General features: G+C 33.7%; 2 protein-coding genes and 1 long non-coding RNA gene across 3 annotated transcripts; 2 read left to right on the top strand and 1 right to left on the bottom strand.

Moving 5' to 3' along the window:
- The first annotated feature begins 2,831 nt into the window (after nucleotides 1–2,831).
- On the top strand, nucleotides 2,832–7,986 carry LOC112777215 (receptor homology region, transmembrane domain- and RING domain-containing protein 2). Its single transcript, XM_025821529.3, has 4 exons — nucleotides 2,832–3,744; nucleotides 4,116–4,346; nucleotides 5,489–5,893; nucleotides 6,894–7,986. Exons 1-4 carry the CDS (start codon nucleotides 3,564–3,566, stop codon nucleotides 7,460–7,462), a joined length of 1,386 nt encoding a protein of 461 aa, XP_025677314.1. The 5' UTR covers nucleotides 2,832–3,563; the 3' UTR covers nucleotides 7,463–7,986.
- A 1,232-nt stretch (nucleotides 7,987–9,218) lies between these two features.
- On the bottom strand, nucleotides 9,219–10,537 carry LOC112779240 (hevamine-A). Its single transcript, XM_025823490.3, has one exon. It carries the CDS (start codon nucleotides 10,373–10,375, stop codon nucleotides 9,497–9,499), a length of 879 nt encoding a protein of 292 aa, XP_025679275.1. The 5' UTR covers nucleotides 10,376–10,537; the 3' UTR covers nucleotides 9,219–9,496.
- Nucleotides 10,538–10,554: 17 nt separating this feature from the next.
- LOC140182467 (uncharacterized) lies at nucleotides 10,555–11,779 on the top strand. The gene is made up of 2 exons (XR_011878090.1): nucleotides 10,555–10,943; nucleotides 11,251–11,779. It is a non-coding gene; the product is annotated as an uncharacterized lncRNA (long non-coding RNA).
- The last annotated feature ends 5,692 nt before the right edge of the window (nucleotides 11,780–17,471 follow it).

The raw sequence follows: 17,471 nt of genomic DNA, 5'->3' as shown, positions 1-17,471 counted from the left end.
AGGATGAGTTTTTACGTGTTCGAAGTGGGTAATTAGGATGGGTTTTTAGCTGGATGCGGTCAAATTTGGCTAACACATGCCCTACTCACGTCCCTATCCGTCTCGGTATATATAATATATAAAATATATGTAAAATAATTAATAATATTATATATATATATTTTTTATTTTTACTTTAATTTATATTATATATGTAATGGTAGTTATATAAATTTTGAAATTTAATTTTATTTGTTGGATTTTAATAATTATAAGGGCAGTACCTACCAAAGTGGATTATGCCATTATGGTTTAATTTTTTACTATTCACGGATAAAAACGAGGTGGATTCTATGAAGGTTATTGTAAAGTGGGACGGGATCAGATAGGACAAAATCTCACCCCTATCCATCTATCTCTACTTACTCTGATTCTTTTACATTTAGGTCCTGACTGCCTTAGAATTTGTTTATGGGGCAATGTACCTTATCTTTTCATTCTAATTATAAGGGTTTGATTAAGCTGTTAAGGAAGCAACTGATTTTTATTATTGTGAATGAACTTATTATGCTGTTTAATTATGGCTGTCCGGCTGTGCCTGTATCCCGTGACACACTTAAGTTGATTCAAGCTTATGGTAGGAAGACAGTTTCTACAATTGTTGACAATGAAGATGAAGAAAGACTAAAGGAGTTTGTAAAGTTATTGAAGGCTGCTGCATCTGCAAATTGCGACTTAATATTTGGTTATGTTGGAGTTATACAGCTGGAAGAATCTGCATCATATATGCATGCTTTAATCGTATCAACTTTGACATATGCGTTTATGCTTGTGTATTTGAGAGATGGAGTTATAGTTGAAAGCAGTGTATAAATTAAGCTGGAGACAAGAAGGATTAATTAAACCAACACAAACCAATAATATTATTATCAATGAAACTTGACAATTTCATTTCTATTGGGAGGATGTGTAAACATTTGAGATTGTGTATTTTGATAATTTAAGTTGTGTCCAAACTTTCATTCAGATTCACACACTAGCTCTATTTATTTCTAAGATGACAAGGGCCATTTTTTTCTATTTTAAAGATTCCAATGGTATAATTTCCAGATCAAAGTTGTCAATACATGACAACTCACTTGATATTGAAGGGATCTGAACTAACTAGACTTTGCACTATTCATATTTAATTATTTCAATTTTTTAATTATATATATAATTTTGATATATTATTAATGTAAAATAATTTCATATATCTATTTAATTACATAAAACACATTAATAAAAATAATTATTTTTTTATATTGACTATATAAATGATCATCTAAAAACTAAGTATATATTATGATTTTTCTAATGTTGAGGCGACTGTTACAATTTACTTTCAAAAAACATAATCCTTTTTAGCCATGAAAATTCTTTGTCCGGTAATAATAAGCAAAAAACCACTTACAATTGATTGGTGTACTGACAACACCACCAACACCAAGGTCGTCTTGTATTATATTGTATGCATAAATTCTTCTGATTAATCATTCAGTTATGGTTTTGTTCATATAATTTAATCTTATATATCATATAGTTATAAAAAAAAATTGTCTGTAAAAATAAGAAAAGTTTGTTTATTGTAAATCATAAAAATACTTATATTAACTGTTAATATTAAATATCTCTTACATAACATAATCACATAGCTACAGGGACGGTTCTATGTACAATGGTGTGGGGCAAGCGCTCCCACTACGATTTGAAATTTTTTTGAGTAGTATATGATAATAATATTTATTTGTCCCCATTATATTATTAAATTTGACCTCACAATAATTTTTTACTCAATTTTTGGTACTTAATCGTCAATTTAAAAATTTTATATTAGAAATTCGTTAGAATGATTAATTCTCAAATTTAAACGAAATTATTGTTCCTTTTTAAAAATCAACTCAAAAGAATATTATTTATCTTTTTTTTTAAATTAGCTTTAATTTTTGCATAGCAACTGTATTAATTGAAATAACTTTTTTAACTATAAATATCAATAAGAGTCGACTTCTAATTGCGTTGGGAAGTGGATTTCTATATAATTATTTAGTAATATATATAAAAAGAGAGAAATTTTGATGGTAGTGTTAAGAGAAAAATTATTTAATTTTTTAAAATAGAAAACCTAAAACAATAGAATTTTAAATTATATATTATTATTTAAATTATTATTTTAGTATTGTAATTTATATATTAAATATTTTGAAGGCTAATCATATTTTATAATAATAAAATATAATCATAACAATAATCATGTTATATGTACATAAAAAATAATTATTTGTATAAAATATATATTAAAATATAAAATACACATTAAAAATAAGTTAAATAATACATATATTTATACATATATATATATAATGATTAATAGATAATTTAATATTTAATTTTTTATATATACATATTATTTTTATTATAAAAATTATTATGATGTTATATAAATTTTGTCCCCACTACTAAAATTTTCTGGATCCGTCACTGCATAGCTATGTATTCATGTTATGATTCAATTATTTCTTATTTTAAAATAATGATAGGAAAAAAAAAAAACACTCTTGCATCAAAATTATTTTATAATTTATTTTTAAGGAAACCTTGATTAGAACGTGGTTTTGCTTTGGTGCATGCACATGATTAGAGGAAAAATTAGTGGTATACAAGGTTCTAAACAAGGTTAGCACACAGAAGACTTACCATAAAAGACATAGGCCCCACTACTTAATCCAAATACATCTCAACTTGCCCACTTGCTTCTTCTTGAATGTTGTTGCATTTCTATAATGTATTCATCAAACTTTATATTATTTTTTAAAATAAAATATTAAAGGTTGAGGTTCCACATGTCCTCATATTATTCCAGGGTTCTTCTGGCGGTGAGATAAAACCCTACCATATTTTAATTAATTATTAATATTAACAACAACAGCTAATATTAATGTTATCACAGTTTCTGATACATCCAAAAATAATAATTATATAATATTAAAATTATGTAGAAAATTACAAGCAAATAGAATATAGTAACTGATTACCTAATATTATTTATTTTATAAGAGACGATAATGATCCGATTTTATAAATTTCATTATTTTCTCCGGACAGAGAAAAAAAATATCAAAAAGAAAATTCTCTGATAGTGTATTAGTGTTACCAAATTGGCAAATTCAGCAACAAACTGACTTATCTACAAAGTTCAATTTTTTCAATCGGAACTCATCAGAAAAAAAAAGAAAGAAAGTTCAACTTGCAACTTCAGTATTTGGTTCCAGATTGTGATATTTTTATTTTTATTTCTCTTTTAGAATAGTGATTTATAGTATCAGCAATCAATTTTTCGGATAATTGTTTCTTTTTTTCTTCGGTTTTTCTGATTGGCAATCAATTTCAAACCTATAGCAGAGAAAAAGCATCAAAGGAATAGAGACTCATTTGATTCTTTTTGGGGAGATGGAAGCTGATGTATCTATTTTTTTTGCTGTGTTTCCAAAACCCTAAATAGTAAAAGAAAATCCCCAAATTTCTTCCATCGCTTTCTGATTTGCATGATTTTCAACCAAAAGCTTTGCCCTTTTGTTCTTTTCAAATCTTTTGCACTGATGGGTACCTCGAATCTTCTCCTCTTTCTCTTCTCTCTGCTGGGTTTGTGTGCTTTGTCAGCTGCCAAAGTGGTGCTGATTGGGAACAACATCACTCTCTCCTTCGATGATATCGAAGCTAATTTCGGTGAGTTTTCTTCTTTTTTGTGTGCATGTGATGTGTGTTTTAACTTTTAAGTTGTTTAGTTAATGAGTTGAATGTGATTTTGGTTCCTGAGTATTTGGGAGTGGTGAAAATTTCAACTTAAGTAGTGTCTTTGGTGAAGCTCTGTCAGTGGGAAACTGATTCGGCTGAAACTATGTCTGAAACCATCTGCAAAACGAAGGCAAAAAAAAGTTGAGAAAAAAAAAAATAGAAAAAAGGATTTGATTTGATGCTGAAAAATATCAAATTGTGAACACTGACGTGTGGTATTTTCCAAATGTTTGTAGTGCTGCTGATGGTAATTTTGTTTCTTAATGATCTGTTTCTTGACACAAATGCTGTTTTCATTTCAGCTCCGACGATCAAAGGGTCTGGAGAATGTGGGGTCTTATATTCGGCAGAGCCACTTGATGCTTGCACTGACCTCACGAACAAAGCTCCACAACTTCCGAATGCGAGTTTGCCTTTTGTTTTGATGATTAGGGGAGGATGTAGCTTTGAGGAAAAGGTCAGAAGAGCACAAGCGGCTGGCTACAAAGCTGCAATTGTCTATGACAATGAGGATAGTGGTGTCTTGGTTGCAAGTAATGACCAATTCTTACGTGCAACAGCATATTGTTGTTTATCATTCTCATCCTGCATGCAATTTGCATTAAGCTTGGTTTTCTCTACTGATAATGTGAGTCATCAAATTCAGTCACTGGTTGTAGCAAAAAAAAAAAAAAAAAAGAAAATTGCTACGTAGATTATAAAAAAATCACTATAGTGGCTTTAGGTTCTACATTAAAATGGTTGTTGTAAACCTAAAATGAGATTATGATGTTTTCCATGGAAGTTGGATTAAAATGATAAGTTAGTATGATTTAACTTGGAAGGCATAAGGCTTGAAGTAATCTTTCATAGTTGAGTGTGTCTGTATGTTGTGTTTGTATGTTCGAGACACAGATTCTGATAGCTTTAGACCATCCAATCATGTGAAGTGATCTTTCATTGTTGTTTTCTGTATGTTTGAGTAGTTCCTTGTTTAAGCTGGATGGTAAGTCATAAAATTTTAAACAGAATGCAAGATATATGTTTTCCACTACAAATGTCTGGATATCCTCCAATACAAGATGGCGAGGGAATTATTTAATTTCTAATCAAGTATATATGCTTTTCTTTTTATGAGCATTTTAACACTGAAGAACCAAAATTTATTTATGCATGCTATCTGGGTTTGTTGGTTGGTAAGCTTATGCTGGTAAGCTGGTTGGAATGTTAAAGAGAGAATCATCTTCATTGTTTTACCTAGTAGTGACATATTTTGTCTCCGTTGGAGTCGGGATAAACAAGGATTGAACAACTATTTGGAAAATTTTAACTTCTATGAACATTTGAACACTGATGAACTAAATGCAAAGGATGCTCCTAAAGTGTCATACTCTTTACATGGAAGTTTGGATCAGCAAGGACTGAACAACTGTTGAAATGTAGTAACTAGTAACTTGATTAAAATACATTGTTAAAAGCTTTGTGAAAAGGATGATTAGTTGATAACCCAGCCTCATACAATACATGAGTAAAAGGTTCACAATATGAAGGATGTAAGTTAACTAAGTTCATGGTGAAAGTATGGCCGTTAAAGATGATTTATTACTGGATAGATGTCCATATTTTTTTTCCCCTTTCAATATACGTGTATATCATGTGTTGCGTATATCTAATTCACTATTATGTTGGATTCCAGTGGCAGGAAATTCTGCTGGCATAAGAATACATGCTGTGTTTATATCAAAAGCTTCAGGTGAATTACTAAAGGAATACGCCGGAAGGACTGATGTGGAGCTATGGCTTATTCCAAGTTTTGAGAACTCAGCATGGTCGATCATGGCAATTTCATTTATTTCCCTACTAGCAATGTCTGCTGTGCTTGCCACCTGTTTCTTTGTTCGTAGGCATCGCATAAGAAGGGAAAGGCCTCAAGCTTCTCGTGTTCGTGAATTTCATGGTATGAGTAGTCGCCTAGTGAAAGCAATGCCTAGTTTGATATTTACTGCAGTCTTAGAAGACAACTGTACCTCCAGAACATGTGCCATATGTCTTGAAGATTATTGTGTTGGAGAGAAGCTCAGGATACTTCCTTGTTGTCACAGTAAGTCTTCCAATACCAAATCTTACTTCGTCTTCAGATGCAATCCATTCAAAATAATTGTTTTCTATTTTCAAAAAAAAAAAAAAAAGAGGATATTCTCGTGTTGGGTTCTATGGTCTGGTTTGAATTTAGTGGTTATTGTTTGATGTTGACTACCAAATCCAATGCTATTCTGCATTTAACGTACATAACCTGCTAGAATTAAGCTGAACACACAAAAAAAGGTTTACGAGACAAACAAGTTGAAAAATATAATAAAATATTGTATCCTGGATTCATCATTACATGATTGCTGAATTGCATGTGTATAAAGTTCCCTCAAGATTTGGAAATTCCAAAAAACTGAGCTATCTTAACTTTCCCAAAGTCATACTTACACGTACTAATTGGGAATATGTTCATTAGATGCTCTGACAAATGTTCTGGTGATGAAACATATAAATAAATTTTATTAGAAGAGAAGAAAATCTGCAAAAAGAGGATAAGACATCCTTATAAAAATATTTTTATTTTCAGAAAAAAGTAACAGCTTAGACCTATGGGGAAATTAAAGTGATAAACCATGTAGCAATTATGATAGCCCCTCTGAATAGTAGCTTTAAAGTTCTGCCATATTAGCAATCTAGTCCCATATACACTAAAACACTGTAAAACCGAGGACCGTCATGAAATCTTTGGCCCTTTTTCATAAGCTAAAACTTCTGAACTTAGGAGAAACTGATGTAATTGTAATCCCTATCGTAGATACCAAATAGCCTAAACCAAAAAGAATCTGCCACAGGTAAGAAATCGGCGAGCACTCAGCTTGAAAGCTAAGTGAACTAGTTGAATCAGATCTGGAGAAAGTAGAATAAGAGACTCTGAGGTCCTGGTACCATGTCAACTAACTAAGCAAATAATGCTAAAGAAGATTAATTTCAGCATTCTGCTTTGGCATTGCTTATATTGATGCTTGTTGTATTTAGGTCTAATTCCATTTTTCCTAACGTGTTATATGCAGAGTTTCATGCTATATGCGTGGATTCTTGGCTTACCTCATGGAGAACATTTTGCCCCGTTTGTAAGCGTGATGCAAGAACTGGTTTAAGCGAACCTCCGCCTTCTGAGTCCACGCCTTTGCTTTCGACCAGCCCAGCATCTGTATCATCCTCCATCTTATCTTCTACAAGGTCATCATTAGCGTCATCCCCAGCTATTCAAATTGCTCGTCCACCTTCACATGCCTCGTCCGTTTCTCGCAACCACTCTTTAGCTAGCACCCCTTACGTTCAGCCGTCTTATAGGTCCTACCGACAATCCCCATCGCTAAGCATCAGTCGAAGCTCTGTAGACCTTAGGAATGCATCCCAAAGATCTCTAGCTTCTCACTTGAATTCACCACATTCCATGGGCTACCCATCTTTGTCTTCTCTTAACTCGAGGTTCATGTCTCCTTATGTTCCAAGTCCAAGCAATGCTTCTGTAAGTATTCTCGGGTCATCAAGTCACCGACAGCATCCACTCCGATACAGTGAGTCAGCTGCGAGTTTCTCGCCATTTGCATCCGCAAACTCCCTCCCAGAGTGTTAAAACTGTTGATCTGATTCCATCACAGGGTTCAGATGCCCATGCAGTTGATCCTGTAATTGGCAAGTCACCCTCCCTTCAATGCGGCAACCACGACTCCCCCAACCTCCGTGTCCCTTTGCCGAATTACCCATTTCTTGGCGGCCGGAGTAAATTGTATAACACCTTTGTGATTTCAGTTTTATTTTTACATTTGGTGATCGAGGTTCTAACAATGATGTTGCTTAGAGTCATCATTGTATTGTGTGTGTTGAGTTTTTTGAATTGTTGATGCTTTTACATAGCCTTGATTTCAAAGTATGTATAGTACTTTCTTGTTTCTTCAAATAACTGCTGACACAAGAAAAAAACGTTGGGCTGCATGGAAAGATTGAACCAAGATAGTTGTTTATGTTTGAATTCAATGATAACAAGACCATGTCATACTTGGGAGTTGAGGATTGTCTTGTCTTATCACTTATGTCTATACTTCAGCATGTAAATTGTAACATTCAGTTTGAGATAATACATGTAAAATTGATCCGTGAGATTTAGCTTTATGGTTCATTAATAGTAGATTTTCCGAAGGTTTTAGCATAGGCCCATCTAGTTATAGATATTAGTTGAGATTTCTCCAATTTGTAATATGATTTTGTTCCTAATAATTGAACTAGGAACATAAAAGCAATTTAAGCAGTTAACTTTTATTTTTTGGTTGTGGATATATGGGCTTATTGTTGTGAGTGCTGAAGTATATAGGGCCTGAAAAGAGCAGTTATATAAAAGGCTCATAAGGTGGCTTGGCCCACTACCTAAACGGGCCTACCTTTACTATTCTAAACAGGAAAAAAATTAATTAAAATATTGTATCTATAATCACTATTTTGTGAGAAAAAATAATAGAGATTTAAATAATAATATTTGTTAAAATATATTATTCTTTCAGTAAGAAGTTATAAGTCTAATATGTATTATTTATTTAAAATTAGAAATGATATAAGATAAGTTCGTTTTAGTAGTCTAATAACCTCAAGTTTAAAATGAATTAAAAATAGTGTTTAGTTATAAAATATTATTAAATATTATTATTCGTCTTTTATAAAAAAATATATTATATTGATGTTTGAGAAAAAATATAACTAAATTATTTTATTCTTTAAGTATAATAAACTGAATGTAAGTCACCAAAAAAAAAAAAACTGAATGTAATTTTAAAATTGTATTAATTAGAGTACTTTTTATTTTTAACAGGAGCTGGCTGAATTCTATATTGGTTAACTAGCGAAATTGTATTTTAAATCCTTCTTAGTTGAAAAACAAATTTTACTCCGTGCCTTGTTATTTAATTCGATTTTGTTTTTCTGCTTTTTATTATTTAAAAAAGTTAGGTAACATGTGCTTTAACAACACATGATAAATTTATTATTAACAAAAAATTTTAAATATTTTTATTTAATAAATACAAAATAAATTTAACAAAAATTTTTTTTTTATATATATATTTTTTTTAAATTTTAAGACATTTAGCTAAAATGGTGCAGAAGTCCTCAAAAGTTGCCGACTTATTACACTAAGAAAGATATTTATACGAAGTTATCAATTATTTGTTGGTGGAGGTAGACAATTCTTAGGGTGGTCCAAATAGCATTGTTTCTCTATTAAATAAATCTTTCTTTAATCTAAAATTTTTCTCCCTTCTTGAGTGCCGCCAGCCGCCTTTAGCCATTCAGCTTGTTAAATAAAAAAGCATATGATGGAGAAAGGATAGCAATTCAACTAATTTTGAAAAACAGCAATTCTATCACATTTATTTGCTTTTGTATCACGTTCCTACATGAATATTGCAGTATGCTCAACACAAGTTGGAAAGCACAACAAATTAAAGGAAAAAGAAATTGCTTTCTTCTCCCCTCATTATTGAATTGAAATAACCATCAAAATAAGGTGAAATTTCAAGTGCACTTGACTTTACATCAAGTTGATAACTGAGAATCGTTAGATGAGTTTTCACCTAAAAATAATTGTTTCATTGCAACTACTGCTCTTAAATCTTGACATTCACACGCTGCTAACGATGGAGTCACTGTACCCATTCTTCACATCATAGAATCTTGACCAAAGCATCACCCCTCCATACTTCGGCGACTTCTTGATCTCCGGCAGGATCTGATTAGTCAACACATCAGGAGGAATGTAACCGCTCCCGGCTGCAGCCGGCAGCCCCAAGAATATGTTGGTTGCGGGGACGGTATTCGTCCACCGTGACCAAGAATTGAGAAGATTAGTTATGTTACCGTTGGCATAAGAGCAAGGAGGGTTGTTATAGAACTGAACCCAAACAAAGTCGAAGAGCCCTGTGTTAATGGCAGTCCCTAAAAACCTATCGGGAATTGGACACTGAGGAGCAGCAGCAAGGTACACCTCCCTTCCCCTTCGGCTATAAGCCTTGAGGAACCGCGCGAGGTGGTCCCAATTTGCAGTTGACCCGAGCTCAATGTCGAAGTCTATGCCATCCAAAACAGCATCCCCTAACGGCCGTGAAGGTGACTTGCCACCCAAGAAAGTGTTCCACAAGAACTTTGATACATTTCTTGCATCCTGAATTGAAGATAAGGAGTAGTTGCCGATGCCGCCGCCGATGGAGAGCAAAACCTTGATCCCTTTGCTCTGGCAATCCTTGATTTCAGCACTGAATTTGGTGCATGAATTGAGGATGGAGGGGTTGCAGTGGCCAGCGAGGTTCATTTCTGGGGTCTGGCCATTGCCAAACTTGTTGAGGAATGCTATGTTAACGTGGGAGTATTTGGCAGTGCCACATGCTTCAGATAAGGTTCCTTCATTGCCGTTTTGTCCCCAGTATATAGCTATGCCACCTCCATGTGATGTTCCAACAAGAAGGAGGAGGAGGGACAAAATAGCATTACACTTGTTTGCCATCTTCAAATTAAAAACTTTCACATTTAATGATATTTATATAGATTTACAGGTTGAAGATTGGTACCAAAATTCTATGTTAACAAAAAGATAATGTGGGTTGACAAAAGAGGGAAGCCATTTCCCACTTGCCATCAAGGGAATAAGTCAACGTTTAATAGCCTTCCAACTACTCCATATTTGAGTATTAAGCTCTTTCTAAAAAACACATCCAAAAAAAAAGCGCCACCGACCGTCATCCTGATTTTTTTAAATTAAAAAAATGATATTATACCCTCTTTTGTAGAAATTTTTATAGGAAAAACAAGAAATAATTTTTTTTTTTATTTTTATTAGTTAATTTTTGTTCCCGATCTGCCTACTGGCCACACCCAACGATCCTCAGATCTGACCCATCTCCACGACAATCGAGCCCAAACGGAGGCCAACCATAATTCGAGATTTGAATTGATACGTTATTTAACGATGTTCCATAAATTGAGATGAAGCAAATCACAACAATTCCTCAAATCAATGGATTCTAACAAACTCCAAAAGTTTTCGTAAATAGAGAGATCTTAGCTCCTCCAAGGTATGAACTCAACCCCTAGTTTTCACCTTATCTCTTTGAATATTCTTTGACTTGAGTGTATCAGCTCTCATAATAATTAGTTTGAGATAAAGAGTTTAATTTTAATGTACTGATAGTACAATTATATTTATTTTTTTAGATGATTATATTTATTTTTTTAGATGATTATTTACGTAATTAATATAAAAAGTAATTATTTTTATTAATATGATGTTAAGTAATTAGGTACACGTCTAAAATTATTTTAGATTATAATGTATCAAAATTAAATTATTGAGATCATATAAAATTGATCCGTGAGATGCAGCTTTATGGTTTTTTTTTTTTTTTGGACGGGGACCGGCCGACAGACCAGCTCAAATCCAGAACAGAGATCCATACCCTCCTAAACCGACCCGTTATACCCGACCCAACCTGTTATTTCTTTCTGTATCCCACCCTTGCCGCTAGAGTAAGCAGCTCATCGAGGTTCTTCTCTGCAGCTAGCTGGCGACCCCTGCATGGTTGCTGGCGCCACCGGGTTGTGGACGACGAGTATTGAGGACGACGAGGAGTTCTCCCATCTGAGCCGCCGTTACACCACCTTGTCTCCTCAGCAGTACCCGGGCCTCGCCAACAGCACCCTCCATCCCATTTAGTTGTAGATAATAATTGAATTTTCTCCCATTTGTAATATGATTTTTTCCCTAATATATGGGCTTATTTTTGTGAGTGCTTCTTAGGAAGTGTTTAGGGCCTGGAAAGTACAGTTACATAAAAGGCTCATAAGGTTGCTTGGCCCACTACCTAGATGGGCCTACCTTCGCTAATCTAAACAGAAAAAAAATTAATTGAAATGTTGCATCTATAATAGAGTGCTTAGTTTCTTCCTTTGTTTAAACAAATGTTAGGAGATTTGAATTTACGTACATAAGTAGTAAACACTTCGTCAGAAATTCAGATTTGCATTGATTAATATTTAGCCTGCCGGTTAAAGAATATTGAAAAAAAAGTTGCATATTAGGTCACCGAAAATATTATTGGGTTAGGATATTATTCTACCCCAATACAAATTGCTGAATTAAGACACTACTTTTTTTTGTCTATAATCATTTACATATATTATGAAAACCTAAATATAAAAACTTATGGACATAAGCTTCGAAATCGGTTTCTTTAATCCTATACGAAACGACCAAGTCTTAAAACCACTTTTATGTCCTATGTTATAAATAACTTAAAATTACATTTATTATACGCATTAAAACGTGGGTGTTTGACACATGAAAATTTAAAGCCTCCTTCGTAATATGAAAGAAACAAAATAGGATTGAATGCAGAAAATTCCTTGACATTAAAAGCCTGTGTTTTGTGGTGCATTCCTAATTCTCTTAAAACACAAGAAGCCTTTATTACTGCTGCTGGAGACACCACAATCTTACAAATATTGTTAATTCTGACAACAAATAGGTGTTTGCATTATTTAATTATTTTGGCACAGGCAATTTTCAATAGTTAATAATAATTTTGAGACAGCTTGGGGATTGATGCAAAGACTTTCATCACTTACTTGTGCGTTAGACAATGGTCATCACTATTATAATCTTCAATTTTTCATTAAAATAATGATGCCTATGTATATGGTTGCTTCCCAATTGCTTCTTTATTTATTTATTTATTTTTTTGATTGAGACCAATTCTATTTAATTTATTTGTTATAGGATCTGTAATTCTTTCATATTTTTTTTCCAGAATATTAATTGTATGATTTGCTCTTAAAGTCTTACGTGTTTTTAGATAGATCATAGATGTATGATTTGCTCCACTGTACCCTACTTGTAAATAGGGCAACACACTACATATACAAATTAAATTAACTTTTACGTGAACTAATAAATAAACATATTATTTAGTCACTAATATTTATACAAAATACTAATTTTATTTCTAATATTTTAAAACATTTTATTTTTATTTTTATTTTATTTTAGTTTTTCGATCAAAATTATAATTTTTTATTCTAAATATCCCTCTTCCATATGTATTACCATCTTCTTTTAGATAACGACAATAATTATAATTGTGATAGTCATAAAAATAGTTATAGTGATTCGAAAATGAAATTCAAATAAAATTAAATAAAGATAACTTGAAAAAGTTATATAATCGAATTCGAATGTGTTAATATTTTAGAAGAATTTTTTTCTTAAAAAAAGAAATTAAAGAAGAAATTTTTAAATTTAGCCTTTAATTCGATATAAAATCTTATTTTACTGGTGTTAAATTTGGGTTTTTTTCTCTTCTTTGTGAGGCCCAGGTCCAACATTTTGAGGGTGTCTCTTTGCACCCATTGTTCCACAACTCTATTCAGATTTTGGAGGTCATTTGAGAGAAAGAGACTAGCCACCAAAGAGAGAAAGAGAAGGGGAAAAACAGAATTTCCGTTTTTGCCCAAAGTAGTAAATTTCAAATGGCAATTTCTCAGTTGTTCACCGTTGGATCGGCTTGAAATTTAAACTGTGTGTTTCTATCATTTTTTTCTTCATTCTGGTCGGTGGAGATGTTGATTGAAGATTTGCAGTGAGAGAAATTGGCTTCTCAAGAAAGAAATTAGGTTTCCCGTTTTTACACAGAGCAGCAATCTTGGAACGGCATATTCTCATTCTTTCACCGTTGGATCGACGTAAAATTTAGATTGTAGATTCTTCACATCTTGTTCTTTATTCTGAACGGTGAAGATTTTAATTGGAGGTCTATAGAGAGAGAAATTGGCTTCGACATCAGCTCTATTTTTTTGGGTATATTTCATCTTCTTGCTTCTAATTTGTAAGCTTTGGTGCTTTGATGTTTTGGCTGGTTATATGCACGTTTTTTTTTGCTTTGTTTGAGACTCTCTTATACCTTATTTGATTATAGTGAAGCTATTTCATTAGTCTGAACGACCCGTGGTTTTTACCTCTCACATTGAGGGGTTTTTCACGTTAAAATCTCGGTGTGTTTTTGTTATTGTTTTACTTGCTATATTTGCTTGTTATAGTTGCTGCCATATTGTGTTGTGAGTGCTTCCATATTGTTCTTGCGTTGGACATTTGTGTCGTTTTCGCTGTTAGGCTCTTTCATACTGGCATTAGAGCTTGTTGGTATTTTTCTGGGCTTGTGATTTTGTGAACAATGGAAGCTAATACTAATACTAGTAGGATGATCACTCTTAATGGTCCTAATTATGATTTGTAAAAGTCAAAACTGGAAGATTTGCTTTATGTCAAGAATTTTCATCAACCAGTTTTTGGTACAAAGAAGCCTAATGATAAGTCTGTTGATGATTAGACTTTGTTGCATAGACAAGTATGTGGATATATTAGGCAGTGGGTTGACGATAATGTGTTGAACCATATTATTGGAGAGACACATGCTCGAAATCTTTGGATTAAGCTTGAACAGTTGTATGCTCGGAAAACTGGGAATAACAAGATATTTTTTATCAAGCAGTTGTTAGCTTTGAAGTATACAGATGGGACATCAATGACAGATCACTTGAATAACTTCCAAGGAATTATGAATCAGTTATCTTCCATGGGTATCAAGTTTGATGAAGAGGTTCAAGGATTGTTACTTCTTGGCTCCTTACCAGATTTGTGGGAAATTCTCAGAATGTCATTATCTAATTTTGCTCCTGATGGTGTAATCTCTATGGATCTTGCCAAGAGCAGTGTTTTGAATGAAGAGATGAGAAGAAAGTCACAAGGTACATCGACTACACATTCAGATGTTCTTGTTTCTGAGTTTAGGGGGAGAAGCAAAAGTCGAGGTCCTAAAGGTAGAGATCAAAGCAGAAGCAAGTCTTGAGGAAAGTATAAGAATATTGAGTGTCATCATTGTGATCAAAAGGGACATGTGAAGAAATTTTGTTGGCAGCTAAAGAAGGAGAAAGCCAAGGCAAGTAAAGACAAGAGCACAAATAAAGATGATGGTAGCAAAGAAGACAAGGTTAATGTAACTCATGATGATTTTCTTGTTGTTGAGGAGTTTGAATCTGCTAACCTTGTTGATAATAACACTAGTTGGGTGATTGATAGCGGTGCTTCTATTCATGTTACATCTAGGAGGGATTTGTTTACGTCCTATACTCCTGGTGATTTTGGTGATGTGAAAATGGCTCATCAAGGTGTTGCAAAATGTGCCGGTGTTGGACAGGTTTGCTTAGAAACCTCCAACGGTACCAAGTTGACTTTGAAGCGTGTGAAGCATGTTCCAGATATTCGGTTGAACTTACTTTCTGTTGGTAAATTGTGTGATGAAGACTTGGATAGATCATTCTCTCATAATAGTTGGAAGCTCACCAAGGGTTCCATAGTTGTTGCTAGAGGTACTCGACACTCTACTCTTTATTTAACTCAAGCAAAGATTGTAAAAGATGTTGTTAATGCTGCTGAGTTTGTTGATGAAACTGATTTATGGCATAAGAGATTATGTCATATGAGTGAGAAGGGCATAAATATGTTATCCAAGAGGAATCTTTTATCTGGTTGTAAGGTTGCTTTGCAAAAGTGCAACCATTGCTTTGCTGGGAAATAAAACAGGGTTTCTTTCAAGAGCCACCCACCTTCAAAGAAGTCAGAGATACTTGACTTGGTGCATTATGATGTATGTGGGTCGATGAAGACAAGAACACTTGGAGGATCTATCTATTTTGTAACCTTTATTGATGATCATTCTAGGAAATTATGGGTTTATACTTTGAAGACCAAAGATCAAGTTTTGAATGTGTTCAAGCAATTTCAAGCTTCTGTTGAAAGAGAAACTGGGAAGAAGTTGAAATGCATTCGTACTGACAATGGTGGTGAGTACTCAGATCTATTTGATGCTTATTGTAAAGAGCATGGTATAAGACATCAGAAGACTCCTCCGAAGACTCCTCAGTTGAATGGCTTGGCTGAAAGGATGAACAGAACATTGGTTGAAAGAGTTAGGTGCTTATTGTCACAGTCTGGATTGGCAAAATCCTTTTGGGGTGAAGCTTTGAGCACTGTTGTTCATGTCTTGAACCAGACACCATGTGTTCCCTTGCAATTTGAAGTGCCAGAGAAGGTATGATCAGGTAAAGATATTTCTTATGATCATTTAAGAGTCTTTGGATGTAAAGCTTTTGTTAATATTCCTAAAGATGAGAGATCTAAGCTTGATGTAAAGACTAGGCAATGTATTTTTATTGGCTATGGCATGGATGAGTTTGGTTACAGGTTTTATGATCCTGTTAACAAAAAGGTGATTCTGAGTAGAGATGTTGTCTTTGTTGAAGACCAAACATTGAAGGATGTTGATAATGCGGAGAAGCCAATGGTTCAGCCTAGTGATGATTTTTCTGACTTGGATATTACTCCCTCTATGCTTATGGTAGAAGATGGTAGAGTTGAAGCTCAAAATAATGAGCATGATATAAGTGCAGGTGAAGATGGAATAATTGATCCGATACTTGATGAAGTTGGTGATGATGATCAAGATGAAGAACCAGCTTTAGAAATTCCTGCAAATGCACTTAGAAGGTCTACAAGAGAGAGAAAGCCTTCGTCAAGGTATTCTCCACATGAGTTTATTTTGTTGACTGATGGGGGAGAACCTGAATGCTTTGGAGAGGCTGTTGAAGATGAAAGCAAAGCTCAATGGCTTGAAGCTATGCAAGAAGAAATGAAGTCCTTGTTTGAGAATAATACCTATGAGTTAGTGAAGCTACCGAAAGGTATGCGAGTTTTGAAGAACAAATGGGTATTCAGAATCAAGAATGAAGAACACAATTCTAAGCCTCGGTATAAGGCTAGATTGGTTGTTAGAGGTTTTAGCCAGAGAAAAGGTGTTGATTATGAGGAGATCTTTTCTCCTGTTGTGAGGATGTCATCCATTCGTGCTGTGCTTGGATTAGCAGCGTCTCTTGATTTAGAGATTGAGCAAATGGATGTGAAGACAGCTTTTCTTCATGGTGATTTAGACAAGGATATCTACATGGAGCAACCGGAGGGCTTTGTTGTTAAAGAAAATGAAGATTTTGTGTGCAAGCTTAAGAAGAGTCTTTATGGGTTGAAGCAAGCTCCAAGACAGTGGTACAAGAAGTTTGAATCTGTTATGGGGAAGCATGGTTACCGTAAGATAACTTCAGATCATTGTGTATTTGTGCAAAAATTTTCTGATGATGATTTTATCATTCTTTTACTTTATGTGGATGATATTTTGATTGTGGGTAAGAATGCTTTGAGGATTAATGAGTTGAAGAAACAGTTGAGCAAGTTCTTTGCTATGAAAGACTTGGGTCCTGCCAAACAGATTTTGGGCATGACTATTACTCGTTATAGGGATTCCAAGAAGCTTTATTTGTCATAGGAGAAGTACATAAAGAAGGTGCTTCAAAGGTTTGGCATGAATGATGCCAAATGTGTTGCTAGTTCTTTTGCTCCTCATTTTAAATTGAGCACCAAGCAGTGTCGAACCACTGATGAGGAGAAACAAGCAATGGATGAAATTCCTTATGCCTCAGCTGTTGGAAGCTTGATGTATGCT

This window comes from Arachis hypogaea, chromosome 19 (assembly GCF_003086295.3).
Source record: "Arachis hypogaea cultivar Tifrunner chromosome 19, arahy.Tifrunner.gnm2.J5K5, whole genome shotgun sequence".
Taxonomy (NCBI): domain Eukaryota; kingdom Viridiplantae; phylum Streptophyta; class Magnoliopsida; order Fabales; family Fabaceae; genus Arachis; species Arachis hypogaea.
This window is presented reverse-complemented; position numbering and strand designations above follow the sequence as displayed.